Source organism: Suillus paluster, assembly GCF_016628075.1.
Source record: "Suillus paluster strain FC165 chromosome Unknown EDB91scaffold_119, whole genome shotgun sequence".
Taxonomy (NCBI): Eukaryota; Fungi; Basidiomycota; class Agaricomycetes; order Boletales; family Suillaceae; genus Suillus; species Suillus paluster.
The window spans coordinates 92,819-115,661 of NW_024537679.1; the positions used below are offsets into that span (position 1 = coordinate 92,819).

At 49.1% G+C, this 22,843-nt stretch overlaps 5 protein-coding genes across 5 annotated transcripts; 3 read left to right on the forward strand and 2 right to left on the reverse strand.

Annotated features, from left to right (window-relative positions):
* The first annotated feature begins 525 nt into the window (after positions 1-525).
* Positions 526-2,060, forward strand: EDB91DRAFT_1169107 (uncharacterized protein). Its single transcript, XM_041320131.1, has 6 exons — positions 526-895; positions 957-1,061; positions 1,111-1,201; positions 1,237-1,467; positions 1,526-1,792; positions 1,874-2,060. Exons 1-6 carry the CDS (start codon positions 596-598, stop codon positions 1,978-1,980), a joined length of 1,101 nt encoding a protein of 366 aa, XP_041170840.1. The 5' UTR covers positions 526-595; the 3' UTR covers positions 1,981-2,060.
* An 803-nt stretch (positions 2,061-2,863) lies between these two features.
* On the reverse strand, positions 2,864-3,883 carry EDB91DRAFT_1169109 (vacuolar protein sorting-associated). The gene is made up of 5 exons (XM_041320132.1): positions 3,646-3,883; positions 3,373-3,586; positions 3,185-3,327; positions 3,064-3,124; positions 2,864-3,006 (listed from the first exon to the last, which is right to left on the reverse strand). The coding sequence occupies exons 1-5, from the start codon at positions 3,795-3,797 to the stop codon at positions 2,935-2,937; spliced, it is 642 nt and encodes a 213-aa protein (XP_041170841.1). The 5' UTR covers positions 3,798-3,883; the 3' UTR covers positions 2,864-2,934.
* A 221-nt stretch (positions 3,884-4,104) lies between these two features.
* On the forward strand, positions 4,105-4,686 carry EDB91DRAFT_1239885 (uncharacterized protein; the record flags this gene model as incomplete). The annotated part of the gene is made up of 3 exons (XM_041321919.1): positions 4,105-4,350; positions 4,399-4,499; positions 4,551-4,686. The coding sequence occupies 3 exons, from the start codon at positions 4,105-4,107 to the stop codon at positions 4,684-4,686; spliced, it is 483 nt and encodes a 160-aa protein (XP_041170842.1).
* EDB91DRAFT_97344 (uncharacterized protein) lies at positions 4,568-6,511 on the reverse strand. The gene is made up of 9 exons (XM_041328811.1): positions 6,150-6,511; positions 5,994-6,099; positions 5,929-5,938; positions 5,821-5,870; positions 5,686-5,763; positions 5,539-5,629; positions 5,297-5,489; positions 5,127-5,245; positions 4,568-5,077 (listed from the first exon to the last, which is right to left on the reverse strand). The coding sequence occupies exons 1-9, from the start codon at positions 6,353-6,355 to the stop codon at positions 4,773-4,775; spliced, it is 1,158 nt and encodes a 385-aa protein (XP_041170843.1). The 5' UTR covers positions 6,356-6,511; the 3' UTR covers positions 4,568-4,772.
* Positions 6,512-21,759: 15,248 nt separating this feature from the next.
* EDB91DRAFT_1229683 (uncharacterized protein) lies at positions 21,760-22,843 on the forward strand. Its single transcript, XM_041321043.1, has 6 exons — positions 21,760-21,811; positions 21,862-21,901; positions 21,950-22,009; positions 22,066-22,070; positions 22,128-22,147; positions 22,200-22,843. Exons 1-6 carry the CDS (start codon positions 21,774-21,776, stop codon positions 22,394-22,396), a joined length of 360 nt encoding a protein of 119 aa, XP_041170844.1. The 5' UTR covers positions 21,760-21,773; the 3' UTR covers positions 22,397-22,843.

Genomic DNA, 22,843 nt, shown 5'->3' on the forward strand with positions numbered 1-22,843 from the left:
TGAACAGGACACATAGATATCGCATGGAATAACCGCCTTAACAGATGACTTATACAAACCCCCCGTCGACTCCAAATCAAACATCCGCTGTCTCAGATATCACCTGCCCCTCACGCTCTTGCCTATTGCGTGGAGTGAATCTGAAGGGCAACACTGTTGCAAGCGGAAGCAGTGACGGGACAGTGAGGTTGTGGGACGTCGAAACCGGGAAGGTCATCTCCAAATAGATAGGACACACTGGTTGGGTGCAATTAAGTGTGCTGGAGTCCGGATGGTGAGCGAGTGGCGAGTGGATCCCGAGACGGGACGGTAAGAGTGTGGGATGTCGATGAGCGGCAAACTCGTCTTGGGTATCAAGACAGGGCACAAGTCGGTGCACGCGGTGAGCTACTCGCCCAACGCAACAATTATTGCTACAGGTGGATACAACGATAATGGAATCAAAATCTGGGATGCAAATACGGGCGACCTACTCTCTATGATCATTGATCAAAGACGAATTCAATGCGTTTTGCAGCTTGATCTGGACGTCTGATGAAAAGAAGCTTATCTCGGCGTCAGGGGATGGCTTGATTGGGATATTCGACACTGCCACATGGCAGCAGATCACTGTTCTGCAGGGTCATCGTCTTGCTGCTATTGCCATCACTTTGTCTCGGAATGCCTCCTTGCGAGTATAGGATGGGATCAAACAGCACGTCTGTGGAATTTGGACACGGAACTCCCAGTCGGACCACCCCTCAAGCACAAAGATTACTTGTCCAGTGCAGCCTTTTCCGCTCATGGAAAGCTGCTAGCCACAGCTTGCGATAACAACAACGCATACGTGTGGTACATTCACGCCCTCCTCAAAGGGGCTGGTCTCGAAGACCTCCTGCCCACACCTGATGTGCATGTCAGTGTCAACATATTAATACCCGTTCCATCTCGCTAACAATGACCTCTGTTACTATTAGGCACCAAAAGACCAACAGAATGTATGCACCTCACCTCATGGCTCTTCAAGCATAGACCACATATCACAATTATCGCAGGATGTAGCTGACCAGTCATTTTTGGACGTACGTGAACCTTTTCATTGAATGATTACATACCACGTTAACATTTCAGGCTGATGCTACAAGAGATCTCAACGAGCTCGGGGATGCCGATGAACTCCCACCAGGCTTTTTTGACAGCACGCAAGACCACGTTCATGTGCGTCATCAATTTTTCTATTAATCAACTCTTGTCAAGACCTCTGTGCTCTCAGTACTCTGCCACACATGGTGCCCGTCCTCAACCGCTCTCTACCCATCAACAATGAAGCAACTGAACTTCAGCAACCCCCAGTGCCTTCAGAGACACGTTCACATACCCTCCTCGGTCGCTTGTCCTCCCTCCTTTGCTCTCGACTCGACACTGACGAAGCAACCTCACCTCAACAAATCCCAACGCCTTCGGGTTCACGTCGAGATGCAATCATCGGTCACCTGTCTTCACTCCTTCGCTCGTCTCCGAATACCAATGAAGCGCAACCACCGAGGCCGCCGGAGTCATGTTCCAGACACACTCCTCTTCGGTCACCTGTTTGTACTCCCTCGCTCTCAACCGACCACTGATGAAACAACCGAAATTCAGCAACACTCGAGGCCGTCGAGGTCACCAGATGCAGTTGTCGGTCGCTTGTTCTCACCCTTTCGTTCTCCACCCGACACCAATGAAGTAGTCGAATTCCAGCAATGTTCGAAGCAGACCGCCCGTTGCAGTCGTCATGTTGTTGAAGTTGCTGCAATACGAGACAAGCAGGTATGTCCTGCCTAGTGTGCATTAATTGCTGAGGTCTGATCACTTTTGTACAGGCATTGCTATGTTGCTCGGCGACCGGAAACAGCTAGTGAAAAGGCTAGACGCATCAAGAACCCTAAACCACGGGTTCGTGTGGTGTTGTTTTTGTGCTGTGCATCTCCTGGTACAGACGACGCTCGTCCCAGCTCATAGACTATTATTTTCAGCTCGGTATCTTTATCACGTTGTAGGTATCTTTCGCTACCCTATGAATAAGATTAGGATCTGCCTCCAAAAAATATCCACAATGACATTCGGAATCTGGGCGAGCATGCTCGGATCCAGTTGTTCAGCTGCTCGCATCGCCTTGCGCCTCTTTTACCGCCTTTCTTGAGAATGTCAACCTGTTTGTGAGCTCGTTTACGTTCAGCTTCTGGCGTCGACCTCTCTCCCATGTAGCTTGAAGTACGGCAGGCATTCCCTTTCCTGCGCTCTGAAAATCGATTCAGATAATTGCACGACACGAAATGACACATGCATCGCTCAAGAAACCGTTTAATTCCTCGCAGTCGTCGAGGTGGTCGTTGCCGCCAGCTATATCACCATGCATATAATGTAGTACAACCTATGACGAGGGCTGCTGGTAAGATGTGAGGCTTTCCTCCACCAGTCCGCCGTTCCCGCTGCGCGTTTTAGACATCAAATCTAGCGAAGGAGAGGTGACTCAAGAATAACGCGCAATAGGTAAACTGTGTAAGGGGATCGTCTGGACGCGTTCTTAGGGTAGAGGGTTATTTACTACAACGGGAAAAAGAGAATAGGCTGGGCCACGATGGGTTCAACTTTACAGCTGTGCACGCAGCATAGTGGCGCGTCATAGTCGCGTCATACTTACCATGGGATGGATTGGGGTTTGATGCTGGGGTTTCCCACTGCTTAAGTTTGTGCATCAGGACACTATTGGCATGCTGATATGACACAGCCGGTTTGCTAGCGGATTAGCGGATGGCACTTTCTGCATAACTCGACGTTCTGGACTACAACTTGCAAGACGTCATGCACCCAACGTTCGCCACTGAGGTCATCAAGACGCGCAAGTATCCACCTAAAATGAAATAATAGGGAGCATGTAGTAAATACAAGGATTCTGGTGTATAAACAACTTCACTACGATCCCTCCTTACCGCTGCTTAGACTTCTGAAGAACTCGGCATAGGCATGGTCTACATCAAATAAGAGCTACAACAATACCAGCATGAAGCGCATGTATTCGGCAAGTATCGTAAACGAGCTTACCTGCCGGGATTGTTCTTCAGTAATTTCTTCAGATGCCTTCATGCTGTTCAAAGTAATGAGCCTGAGGCATCCAATGTGAGCACGAGACACTAAATGAAGCAGTTAGCAAGAATGGACGCACCAGCTGACCATCTTCCCCCGTCCCTCCCAGTCCTTGCTCCCCTTAAATCTAGCGTATCCTGTCACAAGCTCCTGCAAGATCGGGTGCAGCTGGTCCTTTGCACGTAGCCGGAGCTTCAGCGCATCCATAAAGGTAATGAAATTCTGTGTTGCTGGTTAGACGTTGAAAAACTCCAATAAAATACATACCTGTGTCGTCTCCGCGATCCACTTCCCAGTCTCAGGTCCCGCCTCACTAGAGTGTTCAACAGTCGCGGGTACGCCAACTCGTATGCGATGTAACGCTGCAGGATTATCCATCCGATATCGCGCCATGAATTGGTCGATGGAAGGAACGGAGTCCTTGACGAGCTTGAGCATGGTCATATATTGCGAGAGAAGACGCGTGCATGCGGGAGAGTATCTCTTCCAGTATAAAGATTCCTAAGTCTATGCGGTGAATTCAAAGTGGATTCAACGTACTGTGCTGCGGTAATGGCATCACGAACGTAAGCGCGCTCAAGATAGTCGAGTGCGACGATGATCCCATACAAGGTACCAAGAAGATTATATTTCTCTCGCTCGGCATTGTTTGTGTATAGTCGAACCTCTTCGTCAAGCGAAAGAGTGGCCATCCTGCCAGTTGCTGGTCGAAGCTAAGCTTGAGATTGGGTTGTTTGGCACTATTTTGAAAAACAGAAACCTTCAGGGGGCCGGACCGTGCAGGTTAGCTAGGCAGTACTTACTTTATAAATTTAAGCCTTCGCCATGGTCACATTTGGACGTTGCACCTGGTGCGGCATCATCCTCTTGGGGCAAGTTCTTCGCAGTTCCACACGCTCGACTCCTCAGGCTGCCGCAGCCGCAACCAATCTCTTCCGCAGTCGCGCTTTCCACCATAAAAACGTAGTATTGAGCTTGAGTTCCAAAACATCACTATCCATGTCTAAGCCTGACCTGATATCTTGGACGCAATCTCGCCTTGGCGCCCTCTACGAAGCGCATGAGGACGATGCATTTGCCAGTGCCTTCGATGCTGTTTTCGCATCCTCTTGCGAGGTTCGCGTGAACCATATACCTTCCACTCTTGATGCTTTCAAAGACAGCGTCTCGTCGCGTAGAGCTGCCAGTAGAGGAGTCACACTCTCTTGGGAGAATGTGATCACCACAGGTGACAGTCCAGACGAAGTGAGGCCCCATGCCCAACCATATGCATAGCCATTCACCTATTGACAGCCCTCAGTGGTTGCCGGAACGTTGATCATTACTCGTAGTATGATGTTCCGCATTCGCGCTGCTCCCGCTCAACGTCTGACTCAGATCCACTTCAGTGCAAGGTATGATATGGATCTCTTGTAATGCCGTTCTCCCTCAAATTTCAATCCCAGGGTGGAACAAGATTCTAGTGTTCAAGCGAATGAAGATGACAATCGCCGCATAACCTCTCTCTATCATACTTCAGTAGACAAGACGCCGCCGATTCACTTTGCAAGGCCTCATCCAGTTAACCAAGAGCGGGAGTGAATTTCATGACAACACGCATTGTAACGAGCCCTATCATATCGTGTAATAGTAGTACAATGACTTGCGAAACTTGTCATATAGCAAATTTAAAGCCGAGCCGCAGGATAGTCGGTGTATCCTTTCTTCTGCTGTTCATAAGGGATTTGTGCGCCGCCTCCGTAAAGGGTTTTCAGATCTAGCTTTGTATCTAATGGGATATCTTGCTCGATTCTCTTTGCAAGATCGGGGTGGCCAATCCAGAGGGTTCCGAATACTGCAGCGTCTATCTCCTTTGCAACAATGAGTTGATTGGCTTCTTCAGGGGTGAGATCGCCATTGAGTAATAGAGCTGATTTCTTGATGCATGGGCGATATGTCTTCAGCACGTCATGCTTCGTAGCACGGTGATTTCCTGCGGAACAAAATAATTGGAGAAAGATGTACGACGTGCACCATCATACCATCGAATTCTGGGTCCATTGCTGGAATATGGCGTATTAGGGAAATATACCCAAGGTCGAGAAGATCGGCTTGGCTGATGAAGTATCGGAAAGTGTCAATATTCTCCTGCAAGGGCATCCTGCTCGAAATAAGCGCCTAGTATAATGGAAAATACTGTCGTTAAACCTACCCCATGTCGTTATATCCACCGGCTGGGCTCAAGCGAACTGCGACTCTCTTACTGCCCCAGATGGACACGAGCTCCTTTAAAATTTCGAGGCCAAAGCGGGCACGATTCTCGATGGAACCGCCGTATGCGTCAGTCCGCTTGTTCGACGTAGAGTCCAAGAACTGATGGACGAGGTACCCATTTGCGCCATGGACTGCAGAAGTACAATGAAGATAGTTTCTGGGAGGACGTGAGCTGCTCACGTTCGACGCCATCAAAGCCTGCCTCCTTAGCATTTATAGCAGCTTGTTTGTACAAGTCGATGAGAATACGAGGATCTTCGATCGCGACGGGCTAAAAGTGATTTTGGTAAATATAAGAACAGAGCTGCAGTGCAGCATGCTACTTACCGTCACATATCCAGGATGACCAGGCAAAAACCTGAACTTTCCCCCGCGGGCTGCGATGTCAGAGGGCGCGTAAACCGGCTTCGGTTACAGATCAGTACGACTCGCGGCAGGCACCAACAAGCGCCGACAGCCTACCATTCCCGAAGCCTTTTGTTCAGGGGCATCTGGATGACTGGCGCGGCCCACTGTACGGCGGAAGAAGAGTGTGATGAGTTACTCTACGCAACGAAAGTGTAAACTCACGATGCCATATCTATAGTGTATGGTCTTGTATTAGCTCGTGAAGAAGGCTAGGGAAGAGATCGTACCTGATTAAATATCACGCCTCCTTCTGCGTGCACGGCATCGGTTATCCTTTTCCAGGCAGAAACCTGGTCCTGATTCCATATTCCAGGTGCATTCTGCCACTCAGTCCTGCATAATTGAATCAGATTTGGGCGCTCGTTACAAATTGAACAACGTGCCCTTGTTGGCAGATCAATGTTCCCTCTGTTGTAATCAGCCCTGCACCGCCGCGAGCACGTTGGACGTAGTATTCGAGGTTGATGTCGTTTGGAACGTTGGTAGGTACAGAGCGAGAGCGCGTTAGCGCTGCCATTGCGACTCTATTGCGCAATGTGAGCGGTCCTATGGTGAGGGGTTCCAGGAGCTTGGTGAATTTGGAAGCCATCAGAGCAGTATCTGTCGATGTAGTGCGTTAGAAAGTAGATCTCAAGTAGTTGAACCTGAGTAAGGAGCAACTGTCTTCCTTCTTTTATGGCTAGAGACCAGTTACCATGGCGTTCAGCTGCAGATCCGTTTAGAACGTATCTGCTAAGCGCCATAAGTCACTGGGTGGAACAACCAAGGTATATATAATGCGGCCCGGAGTCTGGAAAGCCTTCGGGGTTACCCTCACTATTGCACCGCTCTCGCCTCGACACTGGTACTGACGAAGTAACTGAACTTCAATAATCCCCAATACCTTCGGGTTCACGTCCGGATGCACTTCGTAGTCGCCTGTCCTCACCCTTCCGCTTTAAACCCAACACCAATGAAGAAATCGAACTCCAGCAATACTAAGGGCGAACCACCACCTCTCATTCCAGTCCTCATGTCGTCAACGTTGCTGCAATACGGGACAAGCAGGTATGTCTTTCTTGTGAATGTGTCCAATCGCGAGGGTCTAATGATGTGCCGACGAAGATCATACGCGAGTCAAAATGTGCTCGCAGCGCACTGAAGAGCTGGAGAGCAGAGTATCCATAGGTGATAGCAGCAAATGCTCGACGTTGGGGTATGGATACTGTATGGTTTTTGACGTTGACATGCGACTGTGGAGGGAGTAAGCATGTTCGGTCATGTGGTCAATGCTGGGAAGTGCGCTGCTGAGTCTGACGAATCGTTGTCGGGGCCGTCAGTATCAGTGGTCATGTCGCCTTCTGACTCAGACGTTTCTGCGACAGATTGATCGCTCCTCGTGTTGTGAATTTTAGCCAGATGCCTTTCGAGGTGTTTGTAACCAAAAGCACTGGAACAATGTTGATGTGGGCCGTGCGCGTGATCTCTGTGACCCAGATGAATTACGTTGTGCGTTGTGAGGGCCTTTATCTGTGCATGATGTTAGAAATGAGAGAGAGAGAGAGAGAGAAATTCTATATTTATATACCGCAACAAACAAAGTGAGCTGTTAAGACGCGGTGCCCTGTTAGGGCTGTGCTGGGGAGTGTTGTAACAGGGTGAGGGATGTAGGTATAGTACGAATAGCCAAGCGGTCCGCGTTTGATGAGTTTTGGTGTGCGTGTGGGCTCGTTTGGTGTCCAGGCTTAGTATAATATGATACACTTTCTCTCCTTCCTCCTCCTTCTGATCTCTCCTCGTCTCCTCCTTCCCTCGTCACTTCCTTCTTTGCCCTTACTCAGGCTTCTGTCCCTCTCCTTTCTTCCCAGTCTCCTTCTCGTTCCAGTGCGACCTTCTTGAATGCGCTGGATTCTTGAATAAACTTCGCTAGTGCCTTTATGCCCTTCTCCGTACCCAAAATTTCGTTGAGTATGATGTTGTGTGATACCTCACGCAGATGGATGCGTTGTCGCGCAAATAGTGGGCAGTCACGTATGATATGTTCTCGTGTTTGACGTGGTTCTCCACATGGGCAGAGGGTGGGTTCGGTTGGAACGAATGCAGCGTAGTATTCTCCCATGAATCCGTGTCCTGTGCGGCATTGTATAAGACGGCCGTATACTTCTCGAGGAGTGTGAGTGAAATGTTGGCGGGGTTTGAGCGTTGGTGGGAGTCGATTTGCGAGAGCGAAGCGTCCAGTCTGTGCTGCCACGTCTCTATTCCAACTCTCTGTCCATTTCTGCAAGATCCCTTCCTTGTTTCTTCGGCGCGCATTTGCATAGGTCGAGTGGTACGAGTCGTTACGTCCGGTGGCTTCTTTTGCAAGCTCGTCGGCACATTCGTTGCCGATGATGTTGTGATGTCCTGGGATCCATGCAATTTGGACATGATGGAGGGGGGATGTGGTTAGGTAGTCTTCGATCGAGCGTCTGATCTGTAATGCAATGTATTGTGAGGGTCCGGGTGCAGCTGCATATGCAGCCTGCACCACAGAGTTGTTATCGACGTAGAAATGTAAATGGGTCACCTGGGAATTTTGCGCGAAGCTGATAGCTTGCGATATTGCTCGAAGGAGCGCTACCATCTCTGCATCATACACCTCTGCTTTGGGACCCATTCCTTCCTGACCCCAGAAGACTTCTCTTCCTCTGTGATAGCCGGCCCATCCTGCTCCAGCTCTTTCCTCCTCTCTGACTGATTGTTTCGATCCGTCTGAGTAAACGAGAAGGTGCGTGTCCTCCGTTCGTAGATTACGAGCGGTTTGTATGTGCGCTTTGGCGGCTTCTTTCTTGCCTCCTCTTTGCTTGTCCGAGATCGTTAGGCGGCCGCGGTACGTTTCCTTCGTGTTTGCCCAAGGTGGCAGCACAAATATGTTGATGCGTTCCGCGTTCGGGGATGCTCGTTTTGACAGACGGGTGAGTCTGGTCGATTTTGGTGGTTTGCGGCTGCGAGGACGGTATTTGTCGGTGGGAAGAGCGGGTGGGGGGTCAGCGAGGTTAAATTGTCGCCAGGGTTGATCAAGTCTCTGTAGGATTGGGTTGAACGAGGGGAGTTTGAGTAGTCGAGTGGCGGCGTTATCGTTTGCGTGTTCGAGGAAGAGGTTGATGGGGGGGATTGATGTCTCTATTTCTAGGGCCTTTATTGGGGTGGTTCGGAAAGTGGCACAGATATGTCTAAGGGATTTGTTTTGGACGCGGGTAAGCATGTTTGCATGGGTTTTCACGCCCGTCCACCAAACGGGGCTTGCGTATGTCATTACACTGCGGACACAAGCCGAGTATACAGTTCTCAATAGTGATTGCGAGAGACCTCTTACCGTATTTGCAAGCATTTGTAGTCCTTGGGCGATATTTTCCGCTTTGCCTGCCAGTTCACATACATTCCTGCGAAAAGAGAGTTTAGAGTCGAAATATATACCAAGCCATTTGATACAGTCACGGGGGTTAATTGTCACCTGTCCTTCGTCACTAGGCAGCAGGATAGGTGGTCGATCCGGTGCGCGACGCCATGTGAAATGGATGAGCTCAGATTTGTCAATTTCCGCCATCAGTCCAGCTTCGCGAAGCCAATTGTTCACAAAAATGAACTCCTCCCGGAGTATTGCGACATTGTTCTCCAAGGATGGAGAGGAGACATATAAGTTTCCGTCGTCGATGTAGCATGCTAATGTGGTCGGTGTGGCTTTGTCCGGGCGTAATTCACGAGCTCGAGTTTTCGCATTGTAGGCTTCGTTTAGTGGGCTTGTGCAGATAATCGAAAGGGCCGGTGATATTGGGGATCCTTGAGGTATACCGTTTTCGACTGGTTCCGATGGTGACAGTACTCCGTCCAGGCAGATTGCTGCTTGTCGTTCGCTGAGGAAGGATTTCACCCACTTTACCATAGGGAGCGGTAGGTGCTTTGTCCCGAAGTATTCGGAGTAGCCGTGTATGATTGACGAAGTCGAAGTATCCTTTGATGTCGAATGTGATGCACGACGTGACAAGTCCGTGATTACGGGCTGCTTCGATATCATGAACGAATGATAGGGCTGCGTCGACTGTGGAGCTTCCTGGGCGACCTCCGAACTGTGAAGAAGGTACCAGCAGATATTTTGCTGTGAGATATGCTAATCTACTTGCCTGTACGCTTTCGAGGACTTTTCCAAGACATTCCTCTAGCTGGATTAGTCTATAGGCTCTCGGGTTCGAATAGTCTGGTTTTCGGGGCTTGCGCAGGGCTACTGCGATTGTGCGTCGCCAGGCGATGGGATGGTAGCCTACATTTGCGCAGCGTGAGATTAGTAAGTAGATATATTCCGATGCAACCTCCCAGGCCCATCGGAGAGCCATGTAGTTGATTTGGCTGGGTCCAGGAGCTTTTTTGCGATTTGGTCGGTATATACCATTCTTCACTTCGGCATATGTTATGGGTTCCCATGGGATGTCATCCGGGAGGTCCTGTTCTAAATCTGGTGCAGCTAAGTCTAGATTCGGGGGCGGTTGGAACAGTTCACCTCGTAGTGTAGCACACTTTTCCTCATGTGTTATTGCCATGTTTTGACCGTTGTTTCGTCTGAGTGGTGGCGTGGGGTAGTTTCTTATCCCTTTGGGCCATCGAGTGAAATTCCAGACGTCATCGGGAGTGGCTTTTCCCAGAGTCTCGTTTGCCCACTGTCGTTTAGCAAGGCGTGTCTTCCGTTTGAACTGATTGCGTAGTTGGCGGATCTGTTGGATAAGGTCGTGGTCAGCAAAACCTGTATCGATGAGATGTTGTCTAGCCCTTTCACGAGTTTCTGCAATGCGGTTGAGTGATTGCGTGAGGTCGGGAGTCCACCATGGTTTCGCATGTGCACTAGATTTGCGGATGGGGACCGAGCTTTCTGTTGCTTGCACCAGTGCATCTTGTAGCGCTGTGGTAGCTCTTTCAATATCATCAATATTAGGAAGAGTTGAAACACGTAGCGGTATCCATGCGTCTTCTCTATCCGTCAATTCTCTCATGAACGCTCCTTTCCATGCTTTGATCGTGTCTTCATCGATATCTTTCCAATTGAATCGTTGAGCCGTGATATTCTCGATGGGGACACGTTCATGGTCTAGTGTCCATGTGAGCACTGCTGTGGTCTGATCCGTAGGCTTTACCGTAGTCGATTGACCAGTCCTTGATCGTGTCGAGTTCGTATGCTCTGTCGTTGATGAATGTTAGGTCCAAGACCGACGAGGATTCACCGTCGTGTGCGAAGTATGTTGTTGCCCCACGTTCGTTTAGCATGATGAAATCCCTGGTCAGTTAGCCAGTCAACGAAAGCTTCTGCACGAGGATTGGGGTTCTCAGCTGTGTTTGACCACATTGGGTGGTGTAGGTTCATATCTCCCAAGATGATGACCGGTATTCCGTTTGGTAGTTCGATGTTGAAAAGACGGTCTGCTGACCAGTTCAATGGATCCTCGCCTGCTTTCTGGTTGTACATATTTACAAGTATTGTAGGCGGATGTGTTCCTTGGTTGATCTGTAAAATTTGTATGTCAGCATCCATTGCGAGATCAGAACGAAGGGTAACCGTGAAGTCAGGTCTGTTTTTGATGTATGCCATGACTCGAGGAATGACATTCGGGGGAACAGACGGTAATGGTAGGATTGGTTGCCATCCGGTTAACGACGCTGGGCCCTTTGTGTTATTTCCGATGTCACCATACCATGGTTCCGTTATGAGCAGGATGTCATAATCACGGACTGGCGTTGTTGAGTAATGCGTGGCAGACTATATTTGAACGGTTAGTGTTGAGTTGAATCATTTTTATGGGTTTAGTATGGACTATCATTGCCATCCATCCATATTGTTGTCGTTCATTGGTTGTGGCATTACGATATGGTTCTGGGATGTTGATGGTGGGGTTGGAGTCCGGGTCTCTGGAGGTGCTATTGGATCGTTAGCAGTTTGAGGTCGACGTGCGCGCCGTCCCCCTTGGATACTTGGTCGTGGGTCTCTTGCAGATCCTTTGGTTAGTATATGAATGGGGCATTTGGTTGAGTCTGCCGTGTGCGCTTCTCCACAGTTTGCGCATTTAATCGGTGAGTGATCACATCCTTTTTGTGCTTTGGCCGTGTTAGGGCACAAATCGCAGGTATGGAATGATTCAGTGTGGTCGCCTGCACATACTCGACACTTGGGGGGGTTAATACATTTGGACGTATGATGGTCGAAGGACCAGCATCGGTTGCACTGACGAACAGGTTTCAAATCTTGGAAGCGCGAGAAAGAGGTGTACCGTCCATATAAGAAGACTCCACCGACGTGTTTGAGAAGGTAGTCGATTTCTTCCTGTGATGAGACCGTTAACAGCATGGTTGAGTGGTATTTGTGTTCAAGGGTTTCCGGCTTCGCCATCCACGAGGGTTCTGCCGTGAAGTTGATGTTGCGTACACTGGGGTTGTTAGTTTTCATCTCATAGATTACTTCTGCTCCGGATCGTGGTTTGAATTCCATCATGTCTTCGGCATCGGACTTCCCTGTGTCTACACTGTTGAGAAGAACACGGAACCATTCCTTGTCTGGTGTGGCTGCGTAGTTGGAGTTTCCGACAATTAAGTCTGCGAAGGCAGTCTTTGAATGGAAGCAAGTCATCTGCTGTGTAATCCGGATGTGTAATAACGATACAGTTACCTTTGGTGTTCCATTTTATGCCGTTGACCGTAACTTTCGTGACCTCCTTGAGTCTTTCATTGATCGCTTCTACTAATCCTCGGTCCTTTTGGCGTTGTGTAGGGTCCGGAGGAGTTTCGATGTGGAGAATGAGTCTAGAGGGGTGGTGTCGGGTTAACGGGTTGTTTCGGCGTCAGTTCTCTTGTTCTGTTATCTTAGTTGAGTTTGTCTTGGTCTTCGGAGTAGGAGTTATGGTGGGGCCATTTGCGATTTGAGTATGGGGGTTTTGACTGGTTTCCGGTTTATTGCCTTGTCGTAGTTCCTGGACGTCTTTGACGAGTTGGTTGAGGATCGGCATTATGTCGTCAGGATTGTTTCTTGGTGTTTCAACCGGTTTAGGGGGTAGGATGGCCTGTGTAATTCTTTGAGCAGCGGTAAGTATGTTATCTGGGAACTTAGCATGGATTGATATGTTGTCTAATGCCTCTGCGGCTTTGATAAGATGATGGTTTAAGTCAGCGATCCATCCTTGCTCTGAACGGGTTTCACTGTAGATGTCCGTCTCCATTTCCGAGTCGTATTCGCGTTGGGCTACATCGTTTACCATAGCCACGTGTTCTGTAGGACGGTGTTTGGTCTGTCTCGCGGTGTTTGGTGAGGCCGATGGAGAAGTGGTTGTTTCCAGTCTACGTTTGTATCCTAACCCTCTACGTGTGGGTGTGATTGGCGTGTAGCTGGCATTGGTTGGTCTGTATGGGAATTCTGGGGGTGGGAGGGGATCGTTGGGCTCTGATTCATCCCACACCCGACGTTGCTGGAACTCCTTCATATGTTGTCTGGTGTTACTAAGGGATGCTGCTTGTGAATATGTTCTTGCTGATATACGTTTGTCAAGGTTTCTAGCTATGCTTATACTGCCTCCTGGCTCGTCGCCCATGTTCTGTTGAACCGTGGAAAAAAGCAGATGGTGGCGGTTTGAAGCAAGATGGAGCTGATGTTAGAAATGAATCATGCGTCGACGATCATCGAGAACGGCTTCTAAGTCTTGTTTTCCGATGAGCGCACGGATTATGTTGGGAGGCAAACTAGTACTAGTACTACTTACAGTATGACGAAAAAGCCGAGCCTGAGATCTGAGATCTGAGACGTTCTCCTCAGGGTAAATTACCAAGGGTTCTCCGACCCTATGTTTAATTGAAGCCCTATTTTGGGTTCATGTGACTGAGCAGTCTCAGTCAGACGGTGCGACTTCTTGTGCAATGTGCAGGTGAAGGTGTAACACAAAAGTGACAGAGAAAAAAGACAAATGTGTCGAAGATAACTTCAAGTTGTGTGGCAAGCAAGGTTTCTGCAGACGGTAGTTGGCGCTTCTCAAAGAGTACTAAGTAGAATTACACAAATTTTGTGACATTAGTATGTAAATTTCGTATAAAAGGGTCTTCCCGATTTTCTCATATTCCGAGTCTCCCGTCGGTTGCTGCTTTGTACTTATTTACTTCGTTCAATTTTTCATAGGGTCCTTCGCTGCCCTCGCACGAGGGACCCTCTTGCTGGCTAATCCTCGCAGCCTGTGCTTCCGCGAGGCTAAGTGAGACCAATTAGAGTGCCACTCAAGGGAGAAGACAATCCAAAATGGATGTGGTGGGGGTGGCGGGTGCTTCCGAAAAGATAAGACCCCTTTCTAACTCCCTGCCAGATCTGCAAAACCACTGAATTCAATGAACGCTTACGACTTCAGTAGCGCACCCATGCGATTGGTGGAGATGCTAACATATAACCAAAAATGTGTGCTTACGAATGCAAACCTGAACTAAACCAAAAGCGAACTGCTCAAAAGCACTTTGGGGGGGGGGGGGGACTTCGACTAAGTCGGCTTTTTAGATGCTGGGCCGTGTCAGGGATCCTCGTATAAGTATGTCTCCTGCGAATTTTAAGGAACACATCAGAGAGAAACTCCTTCTCAAAGCCGTCCTATGCGTCAGGATTGAATTCCCCTAAACAGGACCTCTTGTGAGCAATCCCTCATGCGCATCTTTTGACACAAACTCAGATGAAAACGATCAGGCTTGTTGGCCACCTGAAATCTTGCCCCTGCAAGATAACGACAACCCGCTTCAACTTAAAGACCACAGCAACTTGAAGCTGCCGAGTGCTTTTGCGGTGATAGCCCACAGCTGTCCTTGGTGAAAATTCCCGAGTACCGACCATGTCTTATCCTGCTGTGAAGATTAAGAAGACATTGGCGATAAAACCCCGCCAAATTATGCGAGGCCATACAGCGCAGGTACATGGTATTGTGCACCTGCCTGACAGACAGCCGCGGCGCATTATCACATGTTCGAACGACGGTTCGCTCAGATTATGGAATCTGGACAGCGATGCACAGATAGGCGGAGACTGGCGAGATGAGGGGGATTATGCAGTAGCGGCCACCATAGAATTGTCTCCAAAGGGTAACACTGTTGCAAGCGGAAGCAGTGATGGGACAGTGAGGTTGTGGGATGTCGAAACGGGGAAGGTCATCAACAGATGGAAAGGACACGCTAGTTGGGTGCAATCAGTGTGCTGGAGTCCGGATGGTGAGCGAGTGGCGAGCGGATCTCGAGATGGGACAGCAAGGGTGTGGGATGTCAATAACAGCGAACCCGTCCTAGGTATCGAGACAGGGCACAAGTCGGTGCACGCGGCGAGCTACTCGCCCAATGCAACGATGATTGCTACAGGCGGATGGAATCAGAATGGAATCAAAATCTGGGATGCCAAGATGGGCGGCCTGCTCTTCACAATCAAAGACGAATCCAATGCGTCTTGCAGCTTGGTGTGGACGTCGGATGAAACAAAGCTTATCTCTGCGACAGGGAATGGCTCGATTAGAATATTCGGCACCGCATCATGGCAACAGATTGCCGTTCTAAAGGGTCATCGTCTTGCTGCCATTGCCATTACTTTGTCTCCGAACAACCGCCTCCTTGCAAGTACAGGATGGGATCAAACAGTGCGTCTGTGGAATCTCAACACGGAGCTCCCAATCGGACCACCCCTCAAGCACAACAATTTTGTGAGCTGTGCGGCCTTTTCCGCTGATGGAAAGCTGCTAGCCACATCTTGTAATAACAACAAAGAGTACTCGTGGAACATTCACGCCATCCTAAAGGAAGCTGGCCTCGAAGACCTCCTGTGCATACCTGGTGTGAGTGTCAACATATTGCCCATTCCATCTCACTGACAATGTCCACTGTTAGGCACCAAATGACGAACTCAAACAAAATAGCATACATGCATCATCTCATGGCTCTTCAAGCATAGAGCACATCTCACATTCGTCGCAGGACACAAGTGACTTATCATTTTTGGAAGTACGTGTCATTTTTGTGAGCTTTTGGATTAAATGATTATAACATCAACCATTTCAGGCTGATGCTACGCGATATCCCAACCAGCTCGGGGATGCCGATGAACTTCCGCCAGGGTTTTTTGACAACACACAAGACCACATCCATGTGCGTCATCAATATTTCTATTAAAATCTTGTCCAGACGTGTGCTCTCAGTCCCCCGCAACACATGGTGCCCATCCTCATTCCTCAGCCCACCGGCCATCTTCCTCTGCACTTAGTCGCCTTTTCTTGCTCCTCCACCGCACTCGACCCAACAATGATGAAGCAACAGAACGTCAGCAACCCCCGGTGCCTTTGGAGTCGCGTGCACGTGCACTCCTCGGTCGTCTGCCCTTCCTCCCTCGCTCTCCACTCAACACTGACAAATTAACCAAACCTGAGGAACCTCCAACACCTTCGGGTTCACCTCGAGACGCACTCATCGGTCGCCTAACCTCACTCCTTCGCTCCCCACCGAACACCAATGAAGCGACCAAAATTCAGCAACACCCGAGGCCGTCGGGGTCACCAGATGCAGTCGTCGGTTCCCTGTTCTCACGCTTCCGTTCTCCACTCGAAACCAATGAACCAATCGAACCCCAGCGAACCACCCATTGCAGTCGTCGTGTTGTCGAAGTTGCTGCAATCTGAGACAAACAGGTATGTCCGTGTAGTGTGCGTCAATTGCTGAGGTCTGATCACTTTTGAACAGGCGTTGTATGTTGCTTGGCGGCCGGAAACAACTAGCGAAAAGGCCAGACGCATCAAGAACCCCAAACCGTGGGTTCGTGTGGTGTTGTTTCTCTGCTGCGTGTCTCCTGGTACCGACGAGGGTCATCGCGGCACATAGACAACCATTTTATCTAGTCTAGTTCTTTCATTTAATCGTAGTTTATCTCGTCGTGGACATCTTTCGCTACTACATCAATGTTCATCTCTGTATCACACACTAACTCGTCCGTCAATGAAACCCGTGCTTTGTGCTCCTACTGATCATGACACACTGAATGCTGAAAAGAGAGATAACGTCAACACTACTTCACCTAGCGGGACGATGTTTCGATCTGGTAGGCTTGGTCACTTAAGACAACGAAATGTCTCCCACTCATCATGTCCTGGGAGGGGATAAGATTAACTCTGTAACGCTGAAGACCTACACTATTAAATATACGGACCTCGTATGTTGGAGACTTGCGGTCAGAATATTCGCGCCTGGACCCTGCTTCGTATTCTTGATGATGGCTGTCACAGGAGCGTCGGTCCCGATCACCGCCAATCTTGCTCGACTGATTGAGATGCTTTTATGATTGACCACATCTTCATGCGCAATGGACGGGATGGGTAGTTCCTGTCAGCAGAGACGTCAAGGGTAAATGTACTTGGGGAAATCAGGAAAGGCAAACCTTGATCGTGGGCGTAGCTCAACATATCGGACGATAAGCATCGTCTATTGTCTTCTCCAAGAGGAGCACCACCTTGGTAGTGCAATCGAAAAGCATAACATCGCTAGCGGAGCAATGGGCAGATGTGTACCACGAAGACGAAGCTTCTGCTGCCGACGAGACCACCACGGCAGGGCCAAAAAACTCAACCCATCCATTCTGTGGCACGGTAATTTCAAGTATGTGGCAATGCGAAAGATGGGACTGCTAATCACGAATCAGGAACATCATGAAGTCAGCGTGATGAATGTATGGCACTGTCCTACAAATCGGGTTCGAGAAACGGAAATGATGTGTGGCACTCTATAAAATGTTGGTATGACGATCAAGGCAGACAACGATGTAGGAAGATGCACATGGCGCCAGCCTGGGCGCTTCTCTGCACAGCAAACGCCGGGTTAATGCATGAAATACACACCTCAGTAGACGATCTCAACAAATATTTGCTCAACTCCCTCGACTCCAAACCAAACGTCCGCCCGCTCGTCTCATTCACCAGCTGAGTTCATCAACTGGTACTTACCTGCCGTGAGTAATATTATGGGCGCTTCTACGGCGGAGGTGGGAAAAAGATAGGAACGCCGGCTGAACAGCATCCTGTATCTTCAGAGACCTCCTGCGAAATTTGGAAGAACGCAGTAACAAGCTCTCCCTTCATACATCATCCAAAAGCCGTCAGGATCGAATAACTCTAAACAAACTCTCTCGTGAGCAATGCCTCGTGCGCGTCTATTGATAAAAGTTGATGCAAAAGCAGATAGACCTGTTAACTGACCGGAACATTCAAAGAAGATCCAGGGAGCTGCTCCAAAATATTCCTTAGCAGAGATCCCAAAACACCGACCATGTTGATATCTCCCCCCACCATTGTCATGCCGGAGACGTCAGTGATAACACCCTGCAAGATCATGCGAGGTCATACCAGCTCCATAAGTAGTGTTGTGCACTTGCTTGGTGGGCAGCGCATCATCACATGTTCGTATGACGGTTCACTCAAAACATGGGACCTGGAGAGCGGCACGCAGATAGGCGACGACTGGCGGGATGAGGGGGAAAAAGTGGGAGTGAAGACAATAGAATTGTCTACAAAAGGCAACACGATTGCGAGCGGAAGCATTGATGGAACAGTGAGGTTGTGGGACATTGAGACGGGGAAGGTCATTGCCAAATGGATGCGGCACACTGATAGCGTGGGATCAGTATGCTGGAGTCCAGATGGTGAGCGAGTTGTGAGCGGATCCTGGGACGGCACGGCAAGAGTTTGGGATATCGAGAGCGGTGAACTCGTCCCAGGTCTGAATCCAATCAAGACGGGGCACCAGCACGTGAACGCGGTCAGCTACTCACCCGGCTCAACAAAAATTGCGACAGGCGGATACAACGAGAGTGCAATAAAAATCTGGGATGCGAAGACGGGCAAGCTGCTCTCCAGGACCACAATCGAAGACGGCTGGGCAGCTTGGAGCTTGGCATGGACGTCGGATGAAAAGAAGCTAATCTTCGGGATGGGAAATGGCCAAATCGGGATAGTCGACACCGCCACATGGCAGCGGATCACCATTCTGGAGGGCCACACGGACGTTGTCAAAGCCATCACTTTACCTCGGAATGACCGCCTCCTTGCAAGCTCATCATGGGATAGAACAGTGCGTCTTTGGAACCTCGACACGAATCTCCCAGTCGGTCTGCCCCTTCAGCACGACAGACATCAGATGGATTGTGTAGCCTTTTCCACTGACGGAAAGCTGCTAGCTACAGGTTGTAGGGACAAAAATATGTACCTATGGGACATTGGCGTCATCCTCCAAGAAGCTGGCATCGAAGTCCTCCTGTCCATAACTGATGTAAGTGTCAATAATTGCCCATTCTATATCACTGACAGTGTCCATTGTTAGGCGTCAAATGGCAAACTCAAACAGAAGGTATATGCATCATTTCATGAATCGAGTACGTCTCCCGCTCGTCGCAGGACATAGATTACGAGTTGTTTTTGGATGTATGTTACGTGTTTCTACACTTCATCAATGATTATAACATCGTCACTCCAGGCTGATGCTACGCGATGTTCAGACCAGTTGGAGGATGTCGATGAAGGGTTTTTTGACGACCCAGAAAACGATGTTTATGTGCATCATCAACATTTTTATATATTGGTCTCATCCAATGTCCAAACTTCTGCTCTCAGTCCTCCGGGTGCTCATCCTGATCCCTCTGCACTTCTCGCCTTTCCTCGCTGCTCCGTCGCTCTCGACACAACAACGATGAATGGGATGACCCTCAGCAGCCCCAAGTGCCGTTGGAGTCACGTTCACATGCATTCCTCGGTTGCCTGACGCCACTCCTTCGCTCTCGCCCCAACACTGATGAAGCAACTGAACTTCAGCAATCCCCAAGGCCTTCGGGGTTACGTCCGAATGCGCTCATCGGTCGCCTGGCCTCACTCCTTCGCTCTCCACCGAACACTGAAGAAGCAACTGAACCTGAACAACTCCATACACCTTCGGGGTCACGTCCACATGCACTCGTGGGTCACCTGTCCTCACTCTTTCGTTCTCTGCCCAACGCCGAAATCGATCACTAGCAATGCACAAAGCGAACTACATCCTCTCATTGCAGTCCTCATGTTGTCGAGGTTGCTGTAATGCGGGACACACAGGTATGTCTTTCTTGACTGTGTCAATTGCTGGCGTTCTGATGATTCTTGCAGGCATTGTACGTTGCTCAGCGGCCGGAAACAGCCAGTGAGAGGGCCGGACACACCAAGAACCTCAAACCATGGGCTCGTGGTGTTTTTTCTCTGCTGTGTATCTCCTGGTACCGACGATGGTCATACTAGCACATAGGTAGCCGTTTTCATCTCGGCATCTATTAATCTTGTTGATCTTGTTGTAGATATCCGCTGTGTCTGATAATGTTTATTTTTGCATCCTATACCAATTCGATTGCCAATGGATACCCATGCTTTGCACACCTGTTATGACATACACCGACTGCCGACAAGAGATAACGATGGTTCTACCGCAATGACCGTATGTCATCCAGTTTCTGTACATAAATCTCTGCTTTACTTCTTATTTCCCTCGGTTTTATAACACTCGACACAGTCGTCCATACGCGATCAACCTAATAGCATGATCGCTTATCTGGAAATCCAATTCCAGCAGTGCTGAGACTTCAAGTGGTACCATGGTGTGCACATGTGAAATACTGCGACTAGGTGCTTTGTACCTCACTCAAAGAGACCAGTTGGATGATAAGCATCATATATGCCATTGGACGCGGTACTGATGATGGGTTCGGAGCCGATAATATTATGATGTACACCATTGCAACGCGAGCGCTCGCTATCTCAAAGTAAGTAGTGACGAAGACCCAGCGATTGGATATAGCGCAAGCTAAGTCAGTCGGGTTTCTTTTTTTGCACAGCAGCGAGCGGTAATGACTCATGGCACCAGAAGACTACCGGCATTCATTGAAGTCAACTAACCGTATCGCTCCAGATCGCGACCATCAATGATGTTGGAAGACGCACATGATGCCAATCACAGAGAGCTTAGTATGCGCAGCATCATGAATCTGTGAAGAGGACATGTCCCAGAATAACCCACGGTATAAGCGCCTTGATATACGAACGATCGTCCATCTTCGTATCCATCCACTCCAAATCAAACGTCTACTGTCTCGGCTCAGAGTGTTTGTTTGATTGGTGGAGCGCATCTGTGTATATTTCTTCTAAGTCGGGCTTGCCGTGAGTGATACTCTGGACACGTCTGGCAGAACAAGCTAAAGCAATGAACAGCCAGGACCACTCACTGAACAGTGCCGGGGATCCTCCCTGCGAAATTTGAAGAACGCTGCAGTGAGGAACTCTTGCATACATTGTCTCGAAGTCGTCCGTGCATCAGGACCTCTCGTAAGTAATCCCTCAATCGCTTCTATTGACACGAATTCATGGTAAAAGTAGATAGGCTTGTTGACTCAGCCGCAACCTTAGCGTTGCTGCTGCTGCTTTGACAGCATCAGTATCTGCCAGTGATGCTGACATTGAGCATTGCCCTATCTTTTTTTTGCATAAGAGAGACTGCAACCACTGCGGTAATGGGAAATACTGCGTGAGTATGAGTAGTTTGCGTCCGACGAGCCTCACTATTCGAGCACCTAATCTTTCTTTCAGTCCAACTGGGACTTAATCTGCATCGTCGTCGTCGTCATCGCTATCTGCCTCTTTCAAGGACAGTGTAGGATGATTCTCCGGGTTGGTGATGAGGTCAACTGAAAGTCCTCTCCACCCAGCAGCTTGCCTGCTCTTCTTTACTGATGATGGAGATAATGGTGGGGACTTAGTTTTGCCAGTTTTTGCCGTTTTGCCAATTGCCGTTCTGCCGTTTTTTTTGGCAGAACTCGCCCCAAAATATTTCTGCCTCCTACACTATGCAGCAGCAGCGCAACCCATAAACGTTATTTATTCCGTTCCCTCGGCCCCCTTCTGGCACTCTCCGTCGGAGTAGCTATAAAAGCTCAAAAAAGGGGGTATTTCACTTCGATAATGACGACCAACATGCCAAACGATCTTTATGCTGTCGCAAGTTGAGTTCTAGTAAAATTATCATCATTCAAGAGCTCACCATTAGTCTAGATTTCTGCCTCATCCCGATCGGAACAGGACAATCTTCTGTACGTTCACAAGAAATAGGGGATGTCTTCCAAAATAACACGTTCTAGGTCGCAGAATATATTGCAGAGTGCCACAGAGTCCTGGAAAAACCAGGCCTAACATTTAAGGTGAGAATGAGTATGTGCGAGCTGTTTCGTCTAGGTCTCACCAATCTTGCTTTTAGATGCAGTAAGATCCGAGTCATTTATTTATATGTTGAACTTCTGATGACGATACATGTCTCAGCGGATATGGTACTAATCTTGGTCAGTAGCAACTGGTGGTCGACCTTTGCTTTTTGCTGACAACGCTCATCAGAGGGGCCTTGGAGCGAAGTGTCTAAAGCCATACATGATTGCCATGCTGCAGTACACGCCAAAGGTGCCCCTCGAGTTGCCACCGACATCCGCATTGGTACACGCGTAGATCGTGACACTCTCGCAGGTGATGGCAACGACCACAAGGTGAGACGTGTAGAAGAGATCCTAGCAAGAGACAGAGCAACTGCACGATGAGTCCGTGTTGCTTGATCAGTTTATTTAGGCAGGTAATCGTGTATGATTTGTTTTGGCTTCGGCTTCATGCTTTCGCATCATCTGTACAACATAGGCATGGCGACATTATGTGACGTGATTTCATACTTGACGCGATAGACATATATCGCAACAGTGACCCTATAGCGCGGTAATCTGCAACTGATCCTTCACGCACAGTGAGGACCAGCGTTCATGTAGGACGACGAAAGTATCCGCGTAGCCGTACGGAGTATCTACTAAGTGGCGGGACAGCCAACGAATAAAAGTAACAAAACCATGCGAGCGTAAACAGGAAAGCAGAAAAGTTAGATTGATAGGCAGGAAAGTAATGTGCTGGGACATTGGCTTCGACCGGCAGCGTTTGGCATGGCATGCAGTCGAGAATGACAATGACATATGTTCGAGGAGGCATGAACAGCCAGAACC

Excerpts from the sequence above, each read along its gene's own strand:
- EDB91DRAFT_1169107 (XM_041320131.1), top strand. The coding sequence starts at position 596 with ATGGCAGCAGATCACTGTTCTGCAGGGTCATCGTCTTGCTGCTATTGC. Across the intron at positions 1,202-1,236 it reads GCAAGACCACGTTCATGTGC|ACCTCTGTGCTCTCAGTACT; the intron begins GTCATCAATTTT and ends ACTCTTGTCAAG. Across the intron at positions 1,468-1,525 it reads ACGTCGAGATGCAATCATCG|GCCGCCGGAGTCATGTTCCA; the intron begins GTCACCTGTCTT and ends GCAACCACCGAG.
- EDB91DRAFT_1169109 (XM_041320132.1), bottom strand. The coding sequence starts at position 3,797 with ATGGCCACTCTTTCGCTTGACGAAGAGGTTCGACTATACACAAACAAT. Across the intron at positions 3,587-3,645 it reads GATGCCATTACCGCAGCACA|ATACTCTCCCGCATGCACGC; the intron begins GTACGTTGAATC and ends ATACTGGAAGAG. Across the intron at positions 3,328-3,372 it reads GGATCGCGGAGACGACACAG|AATTTCATTACCTTTATGGA; the intron begins GTATGTATTTTA and ends CCAGCAACACAG.
- EDB91DRAFT_97344 (XM_041328811.1), bottom strand. The coding sequence starts at position 6,355 with ATGGCTTCCAAATTCACCAAGCTCCTGGAACCCCTCACCATAGGACCG. Across the intron at positions 5,764-5,820 it reads AACAAAAGGCTTCGGGAATG|CCGGTTTACGCGCCCTCTGA; the intron begins GTAGGCTGTCGG and ends CTGTAACCGAAG. Across the intron at positions 5,490-5,538 it reads AGGCTTTGATGGCGTCGAAC|TCCATGGCGCAAATGGGTAC; the intron begins GTGAGCAGCTCA and ends GTACTTCTGCAG.
- EDB91DRAFT_1229683 (XM_041321043.1), top strand. The coding sequence starts at position 21,774 with ATGACGACCAACATGCCAAACGATCTTTATGCTGTCGC. Across the intron at positions 21,902-21,949 it reads TCGGAACAGGACAATCTTCT|GTCGCAGAATATATTGCAGA; the intron begins GTACGTTCACAA and ends AACACGTTCTAG. Across the intron at positions 22,148-22,199 it reads CGGATATGGTACTAATCTTG|AGGGGCCTTGGAGCGAAGTG; the intron begins GTCAGTAGCAAC and ends AACGCTCATCAG.